We start from the raw sequence: 21,857 nt of genomic DNA on the forward strand, positions 1-21,857 counted from the left end.
GCGAGGGATGGCCTTCTGTCCTTTCCATAAGAAAACAGGACATAGTGCTCGAGAATGCAGAAATAAATTTGTTTTCAGCTCCTAGAGGTAGATCTCAGTCGAGAGGCAGAGGTAGAAACAATAGTCAATCTCCCCCAGTTAGAGGAAATAGGGATTCCGTCCCAAATAGATATGCTAATCAAACAGCAAGCATAGGTTATCATCAATTCAAGCCAATGTCAGACGACGCAATGGGAAATTTTCTGCTTACTGGTACAATGAATCTTCCTCTATAACAGAGAGAACGTCCGGAATGACAAAGCTAAGCCCAGCTACACAGGTCAGCAAAGTTGATGTAGGGAATGAATATAATTATAGACCATTATTTTCCCGCACATGTCGGTCTAGAGAAACCTATTTATTACATTATCGCTTTGATACAGGTAGTCCTAAGAATATAATGTCAGAAAAGGTGTATCGGTTGTATTTTTTTTCTCACTTAAGACTGAACACAGCGGTAGATTGTAGAATCACAGACGTCCAGGGTAATGATATCCACGTAATTGGACAGTTAGATTTTCCATTTAGGCTAGGAAGAATTGCTCTAAGAGAAAAGGTTCTGGTAGCCAGAGATATACAATTAGCTTTTGCTCATTTGCTGATAGGTTATCCAACTATGGCTAGACAAGGGATAAGCATTGATGCCCCTAGAGAACAACTAGTGATTAAAAACGGTCGTGAGATTTCTAGAATACCAATATGCAAGCTAATCAAAAGAACCCAGACTCAACAGAATCCCACACTGAAAGGTATTTTAAAGAAGGATTAGACGGAGGGAAGATATCCAGAATGCATCACGAGTTCACAACAGATCATTAACCTCTTAGAATCAAATCAATGCACTTATTTAAAGTTAGAGAGGGAATTAAGACTTAAACCAGGAGAAAGTACGTGGGTAGAATGTACAGTAAATCCAATTTTTGAAGGGAAGGAAATTCTCACGCTTACTGAAAAGTCGCAAGTAAACGGAATACATTATTCTTCTAGTTTACACGAAGTCAGACAGGGCAAAAATAGCGTTACAGATTACGAATAACAGAGGAGGAAAGGTTAAAATTAACACCAGGTACAGAGATAGGCTTAGCAAGAATGTATACTCCTATACCTATCCGAGTTGTAGAAAGGGAAACGGTAGCAGCGATCAGTAAAGGAAATGAAAATTATGCTCAGGACATAGAACTGAGAAGAGCTAAGATAGGATTTCATTTAAAGGACATAAGGAAAACCATGTTAGAGAAGAATCATCGACTTACTGTGCGAATATAATGATATAGTCGCTCTAGACGGCGACAACCTTGGGAAATACACGCGAAATAACGCACAAGATAGACATTCCATCAAACACCAAGCCAATTTACATACCAGCTTACAGAGTAGCACATTCCCAGAAGGAGATCATTGAAAGAGAAGTACAAAGAATGAATAGGCAAGGAATAATAGAACCATCTAAATCCCCATGGTCTTTTCCACTTTTGCTAGTTCCTAAAAGGGACAAAACTTATAGAATAGTTGTGGATTTCAGAAAATTGAACCAAATTACTGAAAATGATCCTTATCCAATGCCGTCAATGCGAGATCTAATCGCCACTATAGGGTCCAAGAGATACTTCACCACAATAGATTTATTGCAGGGATTCTTGCAAATCCCTCTAGACGAAGAAAGTAAACCTTTGACTGCTTTTTCCACTAGTAACGGCAGATACCAGTATGTAAGAATGCCCTTTGATCTAAAGTCAAGCCCGGTAACTTTTGTAAGATTAATGGATACAATTTTGGGCGATTTACTAGGCAAGGACGTACACTGTTACATAGATGATTTGGTAATAGCAACAGACACTATAGAGGAACACATAGACTTAGTCAGAGAAGTCCTAAAGAGATTAAGAAAAGCCAACCTGAAGCTTAAAACTGAAGAAATGTAACTTCCATTAAAAGGAAAATAGACTACCTTGGTCATACACTAAGTGAAAAGGGCGTAGAAGTAAACGACTTAAAGATAAAGTCAATCAAGGAATATCCTACACCTCAGTGCAAGAAGGACGTAAAGTCATTCTTAGGTTTAGCAGGATTTTACCGCAAGTTCATAGGGAGCTTTGCAGTCATATCCGCACCACTAACTGAACTTTTAAAGGAACACGTATCATTTGTATGGACAGACAAGCAGCAAGAAGCATTCGATGAATTGAAAGAAAGATTAACACATCCCCCAGTACTTAGCTTCCCAGACTTTGGCAAAGAATTCTTTTTAGCCACGGACGCAAGCCACATTGGTATAGGAGCATGTTTAATGCAAAGACAAGATAACAAGTATAATGCCATAGCTTATTACAGTAGGAAATTAAAGCCCTCAGAAGTGAACTACTCAGTAACAGACCTCGAGTCTCTAGCTATAATAGACGCTTTAAAGCATTTCAGATATATAATTTTTGGTTACAAGATAACCGTCTTCACGGATCATTCAGCCGCAGTAGAAATGCTAAAGAACCCTAATTTTTCTGGACGAAGAGCCCGTTGGTTCATGACAGCCCAAGATTATGATATAGAGGTGAGATATGTCCCTGGAAGACGAATAAGGTAGCAGATGCATTATCAAGATATGTGTCACAAGGTGATAGTATAAATATGATAATTCAAGAAGAAGAAAAGAATGAAACAATGTGCAATGACGTAAATGTACTCACCATGCACTATACAGAGGAGCTTTCCCGGCAAAATTTCATAAAAGAACAAGAAAGAGATGAAGATATAAGGGAACTGTTCAAATACGTTAGAAACGAAAGAAAACACAGCCAACAAGAATTAACCGAACTAGGTAGGAAGGTTGGATGTCCCACAGATGCATTAACGGACATAGATGGCGTATTAATTTGGATGTGTCACGAATATGACCCATTTGGCCAATTTTCTAGGTGTACTGCACAAAAGGTTAGTACCTAAGAGTCTAAGAACAAGGTCATTGAGCTAATGCACGACGATGACATGAGAGCTCACCCAGGAAGGAGGGATGAGACAATTAGACTAATCCAGAGAACTTTCCATTGGAAGGGAATTCACAAGGATGTTAGTAATTATGTGAAGAGCTGCAATACATGCAACAGCTACAAGGGAAGAACAGACAAGGAAGTACCACTAGGGAAATATCCTATCCCACAGACTCCTTTCGAAAGAGTATCTATTGATCTTATCACTAATCTTCATACCACGAGTAAAGGGAATAAGAATATACTAGTATGTATCGACGCGCTCACGAGATATACAGAGTTGGTACCACTAACTAGTAAAAGTGCCAAGGAATGTGCAACCGCTCTCTTTGATAAAGATATTTTGCAAATATTCTGCCCCACAGCTCATTATTTCTGATAATGGGACCGAGTTCAACAACTCGTTAGTTCAAGAAATTTGTTAACGCCTTTAGGTAGAAAAGTAGCGATACAGCCGTATCACCCAGCTAGTAATGGCTTTAGTAGAAAGGAATAACAGGAAGGTTTTAGACGTATTACGTCACACAGTAGGACAGGATCCTGACTGGGACGTCAATTTACCTTTAGTCCAATTATCATTAAATGCAAGACATCATACGAGTACTCGAGCAACTCCCATAAAAGCTTGATGGGATATGAACCCAGATTACCTTATGCATGGCTGAATCAGCCAATACAGCCTAATTACTCTGAAGATATCATGAAGATAAGAATCGAAACTTTAAGTAATACACAAGCAATTGCACAAGAATCTAGAAGAAGCCCAGCAGAATATGATAGAGAAGCATCAAGAAGGATTAAGGCCTGTAGACTACAAGAAGGGGATGAAGTCTATATTAAGAAGGAAGTAAGAAGTGGTATTAATTATAAGTTAGCCACAAAATTCACAGGACCATACAAGGTCGTAGACGTACAAGAAACTAAGATAAAGGTTAAGAAAAAATGAATAACCAAATGCCTTGTCCACATACGCTGAATCATTAGAAGAAGAAGAATTTTGGATAAACAAGGACAAGGTCAAGAGAACCAAAGAAGTTGAAGAATCCGAAATGACAGAGACGTCAGAAGAAATTCCAGAAGAAGGAACTAGATATAACCTAAGAAATAGAAGAGTCACTTTTCAGTGAAAACGAAGAAAACAAACCCATTAATTCATCCCATTATTCCCATGTATTTATTTGATTTCTTTATTGCTAAGTTTTCCGCCATCGCTCGACTTAGGAATAATCTTTATTGTTGCGCAAATTCTTACTTTAATTAGTTGGTTTTGTAGCAAGTTTTTTTTGGAGTTATGTGCACTAACTTCAAATTAATTTTTTGACTTGAAGGGGGAAATATTTGGGTATGTAAGAACGGTTCAAAGCGCAGTATAAGAATTTCAAGACGTATATTTAAGTTTTAATCGTTCCATAAGAACATTCTTAGAAGTAAAAGAATAAATAAGACTGGGTTAAGTTAGACATGAAGTGATTTTAAGATACGAGAATTCGTTTCAGAAATGATTAAGATATTGAAGGGGCGATTAATACACTTATTTTGTCAAATCCATTAAATGTTGATGATGAAAACTTATTAATAAGATATTAATCAACAAAGACTCACTAACAAGATGTTAATTGATGAAGACTCATTAACAAGATAGTAGTTGTTGAAAACTTACTAACAAGTTATTGATTGGTGAAAACTTACTAGTTGTTGTCACAGTAGAAGAAACCTACAAGTATTAACCACTAACCGGTTCCTTTAACCGAGTTGCCAATTTTGTTGTAGTATCAAGCAGTAAAGTTATATTGTTTAATGTACTAGGTTACTCAGAAAATTACAGTAAGAATGTCCAATGAAATTTTTGCATAAACACAATACACACTCTCAGTAGGAAGTCAAGGACACACTTGTTATTGCATACAAATACACAAGGATATTTTCTCCCAGGACTTGTCATCAAGTAGCAGGTCGCAGCAAACAAGAAGCCATCAAGTGTTGTCAACGAAGAACGAAATTTATTTTTCCATAAAAGAAAAACGATATCCACCTAGATAGAATAGGGCTGAGGACTGAACCAATCATGTACTGTAAACTTGGATAGTTACCATTATTTTTTGCTTCTACCATGCATTTATATAACTTTTGTGACTTAAGGGCTTATGTATGTTTAACTTTCAGTTTTCTTGTTTTTTTTGGTGATTTATTTGTGTTTGCATTCAGTTTCACGTTTCTTAATGTGATTTACTCATATTTGAATTCAGTTTGATGATTCTTTTAATATTACTTAATCAAGTATTTGTTCATATTCAGTTTTTATGTTTCTCTGAATGTTACTTAATCAAGGGTTTGCTCATGTTTACATTCACTTTTGATGTTTTTGAGTTAAAGTTTCAATATGATTTCCAAGAAGCATAAGTTAGGAGTCCTCTTGTAGGTATAATATTTGCTTCAGCTTAGTTAACGCTGTCGGAGTCAGCGAGGTAGCGGGCCGAGACTGTAATAGTGTGGCACAGTGTCGTCATTACAAAAGGCAATAACTTAATAATACTTAAGACTAATCGGCGTTCCCTTCGTGAACAGGTCAGAGAGAGCCATCTGGCATACGTTAAAAAGGAATTCTATGACCCGTTGTTCAAAGGAGGGGAGTGCCGAACTCTTAAGCGCAAAAAAAAAACCCCAACCCTCTCGAGATAGACCTAAGGACTTTCCGACGAATCAAAAGCCATGAGTGTTGGTCATAAGACAGCCCAAAAGAAGTATCAACGAATGACCTATGAGGTTACCAAGGGACACGCCCCTAAGAAGCCAGGACATGAAGAAGGAGGCGTATACAAATTCAGAGCCTACGAATCATTGTAAAAGACATGACAGGAAGGCGGTCTTGTATAATGTCTGTAGCCACTAAGACACAAAAAGTCTTTCAGAAAATGCCACACCCAGTCAGAATAAAAAAATTCAAAGGCGGTGCTAAGGAGATTCCATCCTAACAAAAAGGCCAGACAGAGAGAGAGGAGAGAGCAGAGAAAAAAGAGGGGAACAGAGAAGTCGAGAGAAGATAACGACAAAGAGGGGAACGAGGAGAACCAGTGGCGCAGCAACAGGCAGAGAAGAGAGAGAAAGACAGAAGAATCCCCAGAAGAAGAACAGGTGCAAAAGTGTGGTGTGCGAAGCAATCAAAGACAGTGAAAGTGACAATCAATACTCAGTAAATTTCCCTCGTGCCTATAGACTCGTAATTGCAACAAGTGCCAATTAAGTTTTATCAGTCCAAGAGCCCAGTAACTCAGAAGGTGGAAAAACCCTTGTAAGAATCCCTAACGAAGAATAAAACGTAATTTGTATGAACATATCAATTAATTTCTCATCCAAAATTAGAACCCTTGTTGCTAATTCTCCAAAGTATAGCCTCCAGTGTCGGCACAAGTTACCTTAGATCTGTGCAAAGAAAGTAAGTACCGTCACATATATATATATTATTCCTTAATATTAACTGCATAACACACACACACAGTATATACATATGTAACTTTTTCGTAAAGAGACAATGCCGAAAACGTCAATTTTTCAATTAAGTTTAATTGTCTGCTTTCCTCGGGCCATGACTGACTACTAATGGAAGATTGCCCTAATCAAATTTGAAACTGTAAACAAAACTGAAAATTATCAAAATATATCAAAATACTAAAACTCAAAACAGTAGCTTTCGGCAGCGGAGAGACTGACGGACAGACTGACAGAAAATTATGAGCATATTAGGTTATATAAAAATATTAAGTTATGTAAACTAAGCGTAGCATAATAAAAATCATTAAACCATTAAAAGGAATAAAAACTCGAAAACAAAAATATTAAGACACAGAACTGAGTATGACAGTAAAATAAGATAATATAGGCCTATATAAAACAAAAGGACTAAAGAGCACACAGCTAAAACACAGACACACGCACACACACACACACACTCTCTCTCTCTCTCTCTCTCGCTGAGGAAGACAGCAAAACCGCTGCCGAAACCTACTTACTATATTTTGAATTTTACTCATTGACATTAATGTGGTTATTATTTTTTTCCATTTATGCAACTCGCCACTGAGTTGATTATTCTGCATTACCTTATATATCATCAGTATCGTCACTAATTTTATCACTATCACTATCAGTACAAATTGATTAAACTTTGGCGAATATCAAAACACATCTTCCCCCTCCAACAGTTAGACTAACACTGCTCGAAAGGGCAGTGCTCTGCCCCCACAACCTTTACGCGCGGGCTGGCTACCACATAGTCACCCTGCTAGCAAAATTAGAACTGCGAGCACCGGCAGTTCCACATATTATTTCAATTCATTTGCTTTTTTTAATTTACAAAAACAAGAGATTGGTAATAATATTTTAAGGGTTACTGATATTCTATACTTAATTCTCATATTCATGTAAGTATTCATAATTTTGTGCACATATATGAAATCTATACGGGGTGCTGCAGTTCCACAGTGCCCTGACGAGCCGCCACCGATTAAGACCACATTGGAAGGGACACTGAAAAATTGTAAAAAAACAAGAATGGTATGGTATAGGTATGGGTATCGGTATCAGTATGGGTATAGATATGGTACGGATATGGGTATGGTATAGGTATAGGTATGGGTATGATATAGCTATGGGTATGTTACGGATATAGACATGGGTATGGTACGGATATGGGCGTGGGTATGGGTGTGGTTCGATTATGGGTACGGGTATGATACAGATATGGGTATGGAAACTACCAAATGCAAGAGATACCGAGCATCTGCTAGTTAAAAATTTAAAGAGGCTAAATTTACAATCACACATACCAATTATATCATGTAAAATAATTAGATGGTTATTAATGGTTTTTGTGAACGACACAAGTCGTCACTGCTTAACACCAATAAAAGTAGACTTCATATCATTGGCGTAAGTGTGGCTTCAATTACCGTTGGTCAATTCTAATCCGTTCGATTACTTATCATGAACACACTTCAATTTGGGATTAGTCCATTCAAGTGCTCAAACAGAATTTTGAGCACATACATAAATAACTACGCTGACGTGAAAACAAAATTAATAAATAAGTAATTGTTTCAGGAAGTTGAAAAGTGCAAAGACAATACTGCACATTACTTTCAAGTAACCATGCAGTAAATACATCACTTTCGTGGGATCAAACGCTCCCCTTTCAGTTACCCATACTCTCTTTATTAAATTTCAGTGTCAAAGTCCGTATCACCGTCAGGAAGGCTGTTCCCTTTGATATTTGGCAATGCGTCATTAGGCACTCCATCAGAACACGGATGATGATGATGTACTGCTGAGGGAAAAGCTGGTGCCAGAGAGGCTGCTGTCACTAAAGGTGGTACTGGATGTTCTCAACTTTTTTTTTTTTTTTTTTTTTTTTTTTTTTTGTTTTTTTTTTTTTTTTTTTTTTTTTTTTGCCCATGCACCCCTTCACCATATGTCAGAATGTCATTCTCAGCCAACCCCCTTTTCCAAAAATGTCTGCCTCAAAAATCCTTAGTCACAATTCCCACCCCACCCACCGAGACTGAAATTCTCCGGATCATATTTGATAGGAGAGAGTGAACTGGTACTTTGAAGGCGGTATACAAAGATACCTGGAGGCTGCAGACATCCCTACAGGGTGGCAAAAAAGTTTCGAACCACGTAGCATCAATTAATGCCGTCATCTAAGAAGACAGGGAAGCATTACAGAGTATACCAAGTTTTCTGGCAAAAATAAGGGAAATAAGAGGTGGCCTGGTGTGACCCTTTAGACTCAGTTAAAATAACTGAGAATGATGTTAATGGAGAAAAGTTAATGGATACCTGCCAGGCTTCGAAGAAGCCCGACTGCTTTACCACTGCAGCATCGTCATGTTCTGGGTACGACGTTTTTTTTTTCTTCTTTTTTTTTGTAGAATGTTTTTCAGTACTGTTAAGAAGAAAGATCGGCAACACCAACTTATATAAAGAAAAATTCAGAATCTTCAAGTACAGAGTTACCTACGTACTATGAACCAGTAAGGATTTTGTTTGATGGAGTTCATCCTTATCGCCGCCCCCCAGACAACATCACCAACTGATATGGTCTAAGTTAAGGCCACTTCTAAATGCTTCACAGTGACTTCCAACTTCGTTCTTGTTGTTAAAATTAGGCCATCATGACACCTTATTTTCAACTTGGTCTGTTTAACATAGTATGCTTTTTTGTTTGAAGTATCAAATCAAGGTTGTTCACATGTTTACTTTAAATAAAGTCTCATTCAATGTCTCAATAGGTTATGGGTCTATACTAATTTCAAAAATCATAACAGTACAGCCACGTTCATTTATATTCCTGCTGGCACGCGAATTCCGCTACTTTTATTCTCTCTCATTTTTTATATATCAGTAAGCTCAAACATTATATCCCTGTAGTAGGGGTGTAAGAATACTATCACCGTAGGTCCTGCGTGTCGTAAAAGGCGACTAAAAGAACAGCTGCTGCCTTGCAGTCTTACTTTTGAGTAAAAGGCTAGGCCCACCGCCAATAACTGTGGAAACTGCTGCCTTGCAGTCTTACTTTTTAGTAAAAGGCTAGGCCCACCGCCAATAACTGTGGAAACTGCTGCCTTGCAGTCTTACTTTTTAGTAAAAGGCTAGGCCCTCCGCCAATAAACTGTGGGAAAACTGCTGCCTTGCAGTCTTACTTTTTAGTAAAAGGCTAGGCCCACCGCCAATAACTGTGGAAACTGCTGCCTTGCAGTCTTACTTTTTAGTAAAAGGCTAGGCCCACCGCCAATAAATGTGGTTGATGACAGCATGGACATGCAGGCGTAAAAACCCCTTTTGGCCAAACTATAAACCATACCTGACGTTGTAAGGAATGAGGTTGAGCAGGGCGACCGACCCTTTAATGTAAGGATAACTGTGGGAGAGACGAAGAAGATTATGCTCAAACATTAGTCTCAGCCATGGAAGACACATCTGTTTTCACTCCTGAGGAAACCTGCCGTGCTGATCAGAATCCCATGGGTCAAGTCGGCCTCACCAAAAATACCGATCGATGTCATGCAGTCGAGGAATTGAGGTAAGATTTTTTTCTTTTTTCTTTTCTTTCTAGAAAGTACTCAAAAGTATACTCCAAGAACACATTCATTTGTTTAGATTTCAGTGTGAAATTTTATGGTAGCTACGTGTACTACAGTTCCTAGAGATATGAGGGGAGCCTGCTCTACAAAAAACGTCGTACCTAGGACATGACGATGCTGCAGTGGTGAAGCTGTCAGCTCGTCGAAGCGTAGCAAGTATCCATTAACGTTTCTCCATTAACGTCATTCTCAGTTAGTTCAACAGAGTCTAAAGGGTTACACCAGGCCACCTCTTATTTCTCTTAACAGCTTATTACAATGATCACCTACTGGAAAGTCAAGTGCTGGCATGAAGATGGCTGAATCTAAATCATTCTCTTAAATTTTGGAATTTTTGGGAGAATAAACTAGAGTGGTTCGACTGCATCTTAGCTATGAAAGAAATCGTTTTATAATGTATATTTCTTTTTTATTTTGCCATATCATATTCATGAATAACTTATATTTTACACTTACGGTGCGTATAACTTCTAATCTCAAGTAATTCCTTCAAAAAAAAATTGTTAGCACAAGTTATTCACTCATACATCTTTGGTACCGTTTTCTTTTGATAGATTTCTCAATTTTGGTCAGTAACATGTCTTCACATGCTAGCCAAATATTTAATGGCTGCCAGAAATTTAGTGAGTTTTTACGTTCATATCTATAATAACTCTACTATACGCAATATTTAGTCCAGAAATTTAAAGCCTTGAAAGTTTGCGTGTCAATTATTTAAGAAATAAAGTAAAAAAAAACTGCAAGGAATAGTGTTTTGCACCATCCGTACCGAATGATTTCCTAACCTATAGCGTAGATTTGTCAAATATTAGTCAAAATTTATTGCAAAAATGTCAAATATTAGTGACGTCATGAATTTGCTACCCCCTAAAAAGTTATTCGACGTCACAAAGAGACTGACGCGTTGTTGCTCTTTGTCAGCTGCAAATTGTTTTAAGCATCTGTGTAACATGTCACCCTCTTAAGGGGGTGGTAATGCACTCTTGCAGTGCAATGTAGCCATTATTAAAGTTGCACCAACTTTTTATTCTTTTACTTTAAACTCCATTCTCGCCTTCTGTCTTCCACCTTGCTGTTCAACCTCTCTAACCACGATCACTTAATAGAGCAACTGTGGTATGCTTTTTTTTCTCTCTCTCTCTCCCAGTTATACCTTCAAATTTCTGAACTTCATCTCAAATATAATATGGATCTCTTTATCTTGCTGTCCAACTACTCCACCTCTCTCTTCTCACTGTCTTGAGAGCTGACTGGCCGAAATGTCCCGGTGCCTTGCTTGACAAGCTACATTTCAATAATTCCTGTTATTATCCTCATTTGCCCTGGTTTTGATCGGGGGAGGAGGTGACTGTATTTCAAAAGAGCTTATTCAATTTCTAGTTCGCATTTGAGATAATTGTGTGTGTGTGTTTTTAACCACACGAAATCAAATAAGGCTGGTGGTCCTTCAGGGAGGTGACCCCAAATGATTAGCTGAGTCTTTTCATATTAGAGGTTTTGTAATGCATCATATTTTCATATATGTGTCAGGTCTATCGAATAACGTATAATGCTGAAGCAGCAAACAGATAACAAATCTGAAAAGCTTCTATTAATCATAAACATAATGCTTCATGAATACATTCGGAAGCAACATAGTAAATAGTTAATTACAAACAGACGCAATTGTTTCAGTATAAAGAATGAATCTGTTTACATTTTGTTACATTTGCAATTAGTCATGAGTATTTGGCAAGAAAAATGAGATGTCTCTAAATTATCACACGTATTCCCTGTTTCATATCTGAAAAAAAAAACAAAGCCATTAATAAAATTTCTCTCTTTGTGCAAGCCCGGCGTAGGGACTGTGAGGGGCTATATCGGTTATCTACTGGAATATCTCCATTATGAGTGACCTTTGTGATGGCGCGGAGCAGATGGAAGGGGGAAGGTGCTCACAAACAAACCTATGAATCATATGTCACAGATGCTCTCTTGTTTTCAGCTTCCAATTAGCTACAGCTCTGGTGGGATGAATGTCGAAGAGCCAGACAAATGACGGAAACAAGTTCGAATAATGTAAAAAGGGAAGCTTAAGAGACAATGGAGTATACAGTAGAAATGAATGTGATAAAATTTCATAAAAATGTCCCTGACCGTGAAGCATTTAAGCAGCTAAAATTCGATTTCGACCCAATACTTACAAGCGAGGCGTCTGACGAATTAATCAGGGTTGTTTGTTGTTTCATCCACGGTCTATAGGTATACTTATCATAGTCCTATAGACCGTGGTTTGATCATCATCCGTTGTCCCAAGGTCTAGACCTAGCGTTGTCCGTCCTTGAGATCTCTTGCGAACAAATACGCGGGCCGAGTTAAATACGCGTATTTTCTCAATATTACTAGTAATGCTCGTAGGGAAATAATGACTGTATGGATAATACAAGAAACGTATTTATAACAAAGAAACATTCGGAGAACGTACTATACCTCACCAATTTCCCCAAACCTACTCCGTCCCCACCGAAACAACCCAAGATCCGCAACGACGCCACCCATCACTCCTTCTCGGCCCATAGCCGCTCCCTCATAACCCTTCTCTGAAATCCCCCATAAGCTTTTGACTTTTGAGAGATGCTCTGGGTAGAGAGGTGGTTGTGGAGGGACAGGATAACAATCAGACGCGTTTAAGTATCTGACTTCCGATCTTTGGCAGAGACAAATGAAAAGAAGAAAAAAAGGAGTAACATGAATATTTTTTCTTAACATTGATAATATCTTATCTTTTCTTTTTACAAAGAACACGATTAGAGAATACAATCGCATTATTCGCGGTGCTATATATAACTTAGTATCAGCGGACGAATATCATGGAGTTGTAAATCTGAATTCTTGATAGAATAGTTTTAATTATTTTAAACTATGCGTTAGAATGATTATACAACGTCGTTCTCTCTCTCTCTCTCTCTCTCTCTCTCTCTCTCTCTCCTCTCTCTCTCTCTCTCTATTGAACCCCGTGTTAGGGCAAAGGAATAAGAAAAAAAGAAAAAAAAAACTCTATGGCTGAACTCCACATACCGTAACAAAGCGTGCCAGGTACACCTGCGTTGATTCTGCTGCGTTTTAAGTCACTTTTAACTTGTCGAACGTGAAACGCCGATTGTCTGTCGAAATTCAACTGTCTCCTTAATCAGTATCAAAAGAGGACTTGGTTAGTATTCAGTTTCTTGACTTGAATAGTGTAGTAATAACGAGCATTCCTCAGGAGACAAACATAAAAAAAGTGACCTTGTTGTTCTACTAGCTCTCTCTCTCTCTCTCTTCTTCTTCTTTTTACAAGTGGGTATTCTGCTGTACGGGTTATTTCAACAACAACAACAACAATAATAAATGGTAAAAACAGGACCAAGATGAGACTGCATCTGGTCAATATAAAATGCCCTCTGTCGGAATGGTATTTTAAGTTCTGACCCACTTGTAGATGATTGGCAGTCTGTTTTGCTTACGATGTCCGCAATAAACTCGGTAGTACTCCTTATCGTCTTCTTAATATCTCATCTCTTAGAACGGTGGTATTTTATCTCTTTATTTTGTAACATTACTCAAGCAGCAAGAGTTCCGTGGTGGCCGATAATAATTTCACAGGAAATACGTCACAATTGCTGCTAGGAAAAAAAAAGTTACGATTAATTTACAGTCTTTTGTTTATATTTTTAGGTAACACCCAACGGCCTTGAAACGCCGCGAAGGTGGATACATGCCGGGTTAAAAGTACCCTTGGGGTCACATCTAGGAAAAATTAATGTGACTTTTTTTCTTAGCGGAAATTGTGACATTTTCCCCTAATTGTGACATTTTTCTCTGTGACATTATTACCTGGATTCGAGTCCGTGCACACACGAGGAGTAGGGCATAGTCTAACAACATTCCTAAATCCCCTCGTGATCTCCAAGTTTGTGACGCCTGATCGAAATAGGGTTTCCCTCGGTCACAGCATGGCTGGGAAATTTGGATGTAAGTCCGCGTGGGATCAGACGGGGCCTAACCGCCAACCTTCATCTTCACATAAATATAAAGAGACTTACTGCCACATCTACATGTTTTGAAAAGGCATCTTGTGTCCATACTTTACCAGTGATCAGGACCACAGAAGGTGCTCGAAATATATGGTTGCAACGTTATGGGCCTTTTATCTTCATATCACACCATTTCTTCCCTCTGCATTTTCTGACTGGTCAGAAGAAAAAGGAAAGACTTACCCTGATGACCGAAATGAAACCGATAGGGGGCGGGGGGCTTTGAGAAATAAGAAAAAATCGCATAACTTCAAATACATAAACACCCATAACAAAAAATCGCGTGCATTTCCGCTCATCGTGAGTCATACCCGTGGCGAGAGGGGAGTCCCACGTTTTACATTTTACTTTAAATGGAGAGAAAGATTTCTCGCTAGGAAAGAATAATGACACCAATACCTGGATCACGAGACAAGGGAACAAATTGTTAAAGTGAAAGTTGCCTGCTAAATTAAGCTTACTGAAAATGGCCAGACAGGAAAGTTCTTGGAGGTGGACCAGAGGTAATCGCCACTTTCCGGCTACGAAAGGTTGAAACTCGAAGACGGTTAGCACTGTATCATTCAGACTTATCAAGAAAAAAGGTTATAATCCGGTAGATTTGGACTTCTTTTTTTTAAGTGGCAATGTCACATCGTTGTATATGGACGGAAGTGCCCGCAGGTCACAGTAAAAAAATAGAAAAAATAGGATTATCTCTCACCTCCCTACATTCTTCAGTGCAAAAGCAAATGACAAACCTCGAAACATTATACTTGGAAAGATATGCCCTCTTGCCAATTTTACTAAACAACTTGAACACGTGCGTGGCAGACCTTTGAATGTCTTTGGGACAAAACCTGAGGCTATAATTATAAGACTATGGTGGTTGGTTTGTTGTTGTTGTTTAAGATTAACCTGGCTTTATGCCAGCACGGGCTCTTGCTCAAGAGCAGTCCGTAGAATTTTCATTTCCAGGCGTTTTAATCTCCTCCCTATTTTCCGCCCTGATTAAGGATTTATCCCTAGTCCAATTCTTCTCCACAACCCCTGAATGACAACACAAATATTTAACATTTTCGTCTAGACAAGAAACATCATACAGTATTTACATCTCAGTAACTGCAAGGGTAAGCTGTTTGCATAATGAACTGACGCTCTCTCTAAGATCCTGTGCTGGAACAAGGCCACCTTAATCTAACAACTCTTTCTCTCTCTCTTCTAAATCTTACAGTATTTTTTGTCTTAACATATGTCAGTATCGCCACTTGGTCAATAATATTTTATCATTACTTATGGATGCACAGTTACCATTATTCTAAAATTAGATACTCAATAGTAGTTAATTAACGTTATAGAAAAATTAAATATATTACTAGTTTTTTTTATATTATTGCGTTGTGTAATTATTCCATCTTAACTATTTGGTTATTACTTGTAGATGTACATTTATAATTATGACAAAATTAGATACTCAAAAGTAGTTAATTAATGCTATAGAAATAGAAAGATATATTTCTTATTCATTTTTCGAATTACGAATTAAGAAAAAAACACTGTTCTTTGTCGGCTATATATTATCTATAACGAGTGCCGTCCATATTTTTCTTCACTCAGACTTTTTTTCCACACCACCACTGAGGTAAAAGTCACGGCGCGTTTTTTTTTTCCCCGAGAGGTTTCCCCTGTAGGCCTAATCCTCTCTCTCTTTTTATAATTTATTCAGATAACTCGTCTTCGGAACTATCAAGCATGTTGACGATAAAAGTGTCAACCAACTTGTCTACAGCCACATCTTGCTGGGCATCCTCTTCTTGTATTTTCTCTACGTGCCCCACTGCAGCCTTCCAGTTTTCCGCCGTGACACTATTCAGTGCTTCTTGCGCTAAAATTTTAAGGTCTGCAACACTGAACGTATTATTGTTGGCTACAAAAGACTTCACTTGAGCCCATATGAGCTCAAAAGGGTTGTAGTGACAATGGTGCGGTGGTAGACGCACTATCTTATGCCCTGCTTCTGCTGCAATTTCGTCGATCCGATACTGTTTTCCCTCGTTATCACTATGTCGCTTAGCGAGTTCACACAGCTCCAATTTCAGCAAATCATCACTTGGCTGATCGCCATTCTCTATCAACCAATGCTTTATGTCTTCTTTCTTCCAAGATAAGTTTGGATACTTTTTCTGTTGCACAGAACGGTATGGTGCATTGTCCATAACGATTACACAGTTGGGAGGGATGTTGGGTAGCAACTGATTCCTAAACCATTTTTCAAAAACTTCAGCATTCATCTTTTTATGGTAGTCCCCATCATTCCCAGTTTGAAAAACCAGTTCTGCATTGTGGACAAAACCATCTTCTGTTCCTGCGTGTAGAATGATCAGACGGCTTCCTTTAACGGAGTAATTTTGATTGACCCAAGATTCGTCGAGATACACGAATTTCTTCCCTGACTCCTTGAGACTCTTCATCTCTCTCAAAAATCTTGACCTCGCTACAGTCACATCTCGCCTTTCCCAGAGAACTTTGCGCCCATCGGCCCTCCTAAATCTGAATCCTGCCTTCTTGAGAACTTTACGAAGGGATTCACGACAGCCATTAAAAGATATTCTTTCTTTTAATTCCTCTTTGATCAAGTCCACAGTCGGAATTTCCTTTCTTTCATAAAAGGACAGAACTGTCCTTCTAATGACGCGTATGTCCGAATCATCCAACGCAGTGACGGTTGCGGGGCGAGATTTTTTCGGTGACGAAAATACAGGTTGTTTGTGCTCAGAGTCTCTCCACCATTCTTCATTTAATTTGCTGCAGATTCTCTTCACTGTACTCTCGCTGAAACCCGTTGCAGCAGCTGTCCGAGCGAGAGCTTTTTTGTAGGATAACATAGGCCCTCCATTCGCCTTTTCATCTAGAAAATACCTGTTTACGTTGTATATGATTGCCTTTTCTTGGCTGTGAAGCTGATGTCTGTCCATGGCTATGAGATGACCACGAATGGCTCGTACGTGACGGTACGTCCGTCGGGTCGGTCGTCGGTGAGGTGTTACGGTCAATCTACAACTCATTCAGGCCTGGTCAGGCCAAAACTTTGTTGCCATATCGTATTCAAGCAATATTCAGTCATTGTTTCCAATCAATTCAGTTATAAATATCTATATACCCAATTATTGCAAAAGCAGGTTTTCAAATGTTGATAATCAATGTTAATGAGGATATGAGAGATATCTTGAGTACTTTGTAAAATGGTGATGTGGCATATGATGTTTTTGTTCTTTCAACAGAGAGAGAGAGAGAGAGAGAGAGAGAGAGAGAGAGAGAGAGAGAGAGAGAGAGAGAGAGTCTGTATACGATTGTTTATTTCTCGCTCGTCCAACTTAATCGATGTCATGTTTTATTTCATATATCCTTGCTTACCAAATTATTCTTTACCCATGATATTAAGAAATGAAGATATTTGCAGAAAGGGTAAATTTGACCTCCAAACATACCGTGACCACCGAAAGTGGCTCCTAGAGGCAGTTTTAAGATGCTTATCCGTAGATTTAAAGTCACGTGGAACTGTTTCAATTATTGGCAAAAGCACCAAAATGAGATGCCATGTTCATAGAAAATCTGATTCCGTTTCTTGGTTATTGCATGAAACAACTTTATCAATCGTGAACCTATGTAATTGACCTAGAATTCTGGGTAACGAAAAAGATTATATTTGATATCTACAATGACAGAAATGATTTATCTCTGTTATTGTTATAGATTTGGCATCTTGGAGATTGAACACACGTGGGGAAGACCCAAAAAGCCACACCGGAGAACTCAATATATAAAAATTTAAAGGAATAATATATCTATCTTATATTCAGGACTTCAGAGACGTTATCGATAATTAATCATGTATATATATATATATATATATATATATATATATATATATATATATATATATATACTACTATAGTATATATATATATATATATATATATATATATATATATATATATATATATATAGTGTCCAGAAGGAGTCCATGATACGAGATTTAAAAGGCCAAGTTTATTGCATATGATACGTTTCGCACATACATCTGTGTGCATCATCAGTCTGTGAATAAAATACAAAGACATATTATAACAATCATATAAAATTAAAAGGAATTCACAATCTTAAAAAATAGTCTAAAAAAGATTAAAAAGAGCAGTAAATAAAAAGAGAGACTACTATATATATGTATATATATATATATATATATATATATATATAATATATATTACATATATATATTTTTATATATATATTCTATAATATCTATATATATCTATATATATTATTATATATAATAATTCTACTATATATCAAACATACTCATAATGTAAAATATATCTTCTTTATATTTATAATAATGTTATATAATATTATATTACGAACTATTATTATTTATATATATCTATCTTTAATATTTAATATAAATTAAATAATATATTATTATAATATAAAATAAGCAACCATACACAAGCTTACATTACTTAAAAACGAAGTCACTTGTAAGTAAAAACAAAAAGCTGGACAGTACGCTCGAATATATCCATTCTCGGGATTATCTTTATAGTAGCCTTGAGGTTGAAAACCTGAGAGTGTACCTCTTTGGATTAAGACTAAATGCCTCCTTCGGAAAAATGGGAGACGTTGTTGTTGTTTTTGATTAAGCTGACCTACGTGTTAGCACGGGCTCTTGCTCAAAGAGCAGCCCGTAAAGGGAGACGCGTCACTTGTTCATCTACAAGGGAGTAGGCTACCTTTACAGCAGGAATAAATCCATACGAATTATATCTAGTTTTTAGGTAGCGTTTTCTTCAATTATCAAAGCTTTCACTGGTAAAAAAGAAAAATATATAAATAAAAGAATGGGTCACGGATCTGAGACTAAGTGCATAAATCGTCGATCTCATAAAAGATTCTAAAATTGCTTACGGTACGACTTACAATCATCCTCTTGATCTTTATTTCGTCAAACAGTCTAGATCGTACTGTATCCGAAATTTGATATTAACCATTTAGAGTTTCCCACGTTTTCCCTTTTCTCTCTTCAACTTAACTAAGTAAGAAGTGTTACGGTGCAACTAATGTTTGTTCACACGACTGAAATCCCACGTCTCCCCTTCTTTCTTAGCAACTTCACTCAGTAAAAAGTTATTGCATAATCAATATTTGTTAACACCACGATTCAGAGATAACACCATTTTTTGTCCCAATCTCAAATATCAATCCTTTTTTTTCTTTTTTTGTTACCCAAAATTCTAGGTCCATTACATAGATTTACGATTGATAAGGTTTTTCGTGCAATAACGAGAAACGGAATCAGATTTTCCAGCAACATGGCATCTCTTTTGGTGCTATCGCCAATATTCCAAACAATTCCGTTCGATTAAATCCACAGATAAGCATCTTAAAAACTGCTCCAGGGGCCACTTTCGGGTCACGGTAGGTTTGGAGGCATTTCTCCTTTCTGCCAGTATCTTGATTTTTTTTATTATCATTAGGTAAAGAATAAATTGGTGAGCAAAGAATATGAAATAAAGCATAACATAGAGTAAGGTGGACGAGCGAGAAAATAAACAATCGTATACAAACTCTCTCAAAATAAGTGATTGGAAACTTAAAAACGGACGGTACTCTTCGTTGTAGATAATATATAGGCGACAAAGAATGGTGATTTTTGAATTAACAATAGTGCCTTTACTTTTCTAAGATCGCTCTGGTGGGGCCAGGTAGAAAAGGCAGAGTTGTCACATACGGGTATGTAAGTCCTATTCAATGCTTCCCGCAGATATAATCCTTCTTATAGGAGGATTCGCTTAGACCTTGGAAGTCGAGGGAAAGGGTTTGCTTCTTCCCTGTTAACTTTTTTTTTTTTTTTTTTTTTTTTTTTTTTTCATTCCGATTCTATTAGCTTTTCCTTCTTTCTTTCTTTACAATTATAGATGCGCTGAATGGCTCGTTGGCTCCCGTGTTTGGACTTGAGATAATTTCATAAGTCAATGATTATGCCCTTAGAAAAGACAACCACTCATTCCTTCTTTGCATAACCTTTTATCAAAATTATCCAAGTCAGTCACAGGACTCACTTTCTCTTTTCTTCTTGTTAAGTCTACGAATGAATATTCAATTCTGACACTTTTGTTGCTTCAGATGTTCTCTGGATAACCTTCGAAACATCAGTTACAGGACCCTTCATGATGTTTGTATAAAATGAAGTATTTCAGGAAATTATAGAATATTTCCTTGGTCTCAGGTGGTGGGTGAAGGCGTTTGCTGGAGTCTCTTGGGCTATCCATTCATACTTATCACTTATCATACTTATCACAGTAGGTGATCGAGAGCGAGTACCCTTTAATGATATTGACCTTGGCCTTTTAAATCCTCTTAAAAATCATAGGTCCCCTAAACTCAGATCTGGCATCGCCGGTAGGGGAAAAAATATGCCATATCTTCATTTTCGTTAATGGAACTGAGGTTTTAACGAAGAATATACGAAATAAGATATACTCAAAATATTTGATGGAAACAAAAAAAACAAAGAACCACATTTCAAGAAATGAAAACTATTTCAATAGACTCCATGATAATAATATGATTACCATAACATGAAAATTGGCATCGTATGATATCTGTACAAGCCACACCATACAAGCCACACACGGCAATCTTAGAAAAGTAACCGCACTGTACTTGTAAGTATCTAATTTCGTAATAATGGTAAATGAGCATCTTGACAAAATAGTTAAAATGCTAACATAAGAAAAAACTGTAAGATTAGAGGAGAGAGAGAGAGAGAGAGGGCAGGGCGGAATAAGGAGATTAAAATACCTGGAGATGAAAAACAACCCCTATAATCTTATAATCACAGCCCCAGGGTTTGTTTCCAATACATTCAAAGGTCTGTCACACGTATAAAGTTGTTGTTGTTTTGGAAAATTGGCATCAGGGCAGATCTTTAAACGCTACGCCAGAGGTGTCGCTTCGTGGTGGTCAAACTATACCAAAACAGAAATACAGATAGATAGAATGTATAACTTAATCACGAAAGTTAGGAACGTGATAAATCCATAAATAAAGATATATACCACGAAGGAAAAATAAACGAAGGAGGATCTGCGAGACCTTTCGACGTTAAACGTCCTTTACTGAGCAGAAATCAGAATATAGGGTCTAGGTCAAAGGCCAAGTGCTGGCCTAAGGGGCATTCACCGCTGAGAATGAAATTGACATCAAGTAGGTTCGAGATGTGTAACAGGACGAAAAACCTCGCAACTGAACCATGGTACAATTGCTAGGAGAGGGTGGAAAGAGAGATGGAAAAATGAGAAAATAGACGGAGGCCTAGTAAAAGGAATGGAAGAGGTTGCAGCTATTAATAGAGGCTGAAGGGACGCTGCAAAGAACCTTAAGTGATGCCAACAGTACACCGCGTGAGGTGCACTGACGGCGCTATACCACCCTACTGGGATTCGGAAATACAGACGGTACAAACCTCACTAAAAAAAGCAGGAGGTTTAAAGTCACCAAAAACAAAGCATGAAACATATGAAAGTCTCTCATTTTATTTATAGGATATCAAAAGATAAATTAACACAACACCGCATTTCTGAAGCTGTTTGGAGAGAAGAGAA

At 37.6% G+C, this 21,857-nt stretch overlaps 1 protein-coding gene across 1 annotated transcript; it reads right to left on the reverse strand.

The window, feature by feature from the left end:
• Window positions 1-15,911: 15,911 nt before the first annotated feature.
• On the reverse strand, window positions 15,912-17,258 carry LOC135201902 (uncharacterized). The gene has a single exon (XM_064231198.1). The coding sequence runs from the start codon at window positions 17,256-17,258 to the stop codon at window positions 15,912-15,914; it is 1,347 nt and encodes a 448-aa protein (XP_064087268.1).
• Between the last annotated feature and the right edge of the window lie 4,599 nt (window positions 17,259-21,857).

This window comes from Macrobrachium nipponense, chromosome 28 (genome assembly GCF_015104395.2).
Source record: "Macrobrachium nipponense isolate FS-2020 chromosome 28, ASM1510439v2, whole genome shotgun sequence".
Lineage (NCBI taxonomy): Eukaryota > Metazoa > Arthropoda > Malacostraca > Decapoda > Palaemonidae > Macrobrachium > Macrobrachium nipponense.

Coding starts and splice junctions, on each gene's coding strand:
- LOC135201902 (XM_064231198.1), bottom strand. CDS start 17,258: ATGAGTTGTAGATTGACCGTAACACCTCACCGACGACCGACCCGACGG.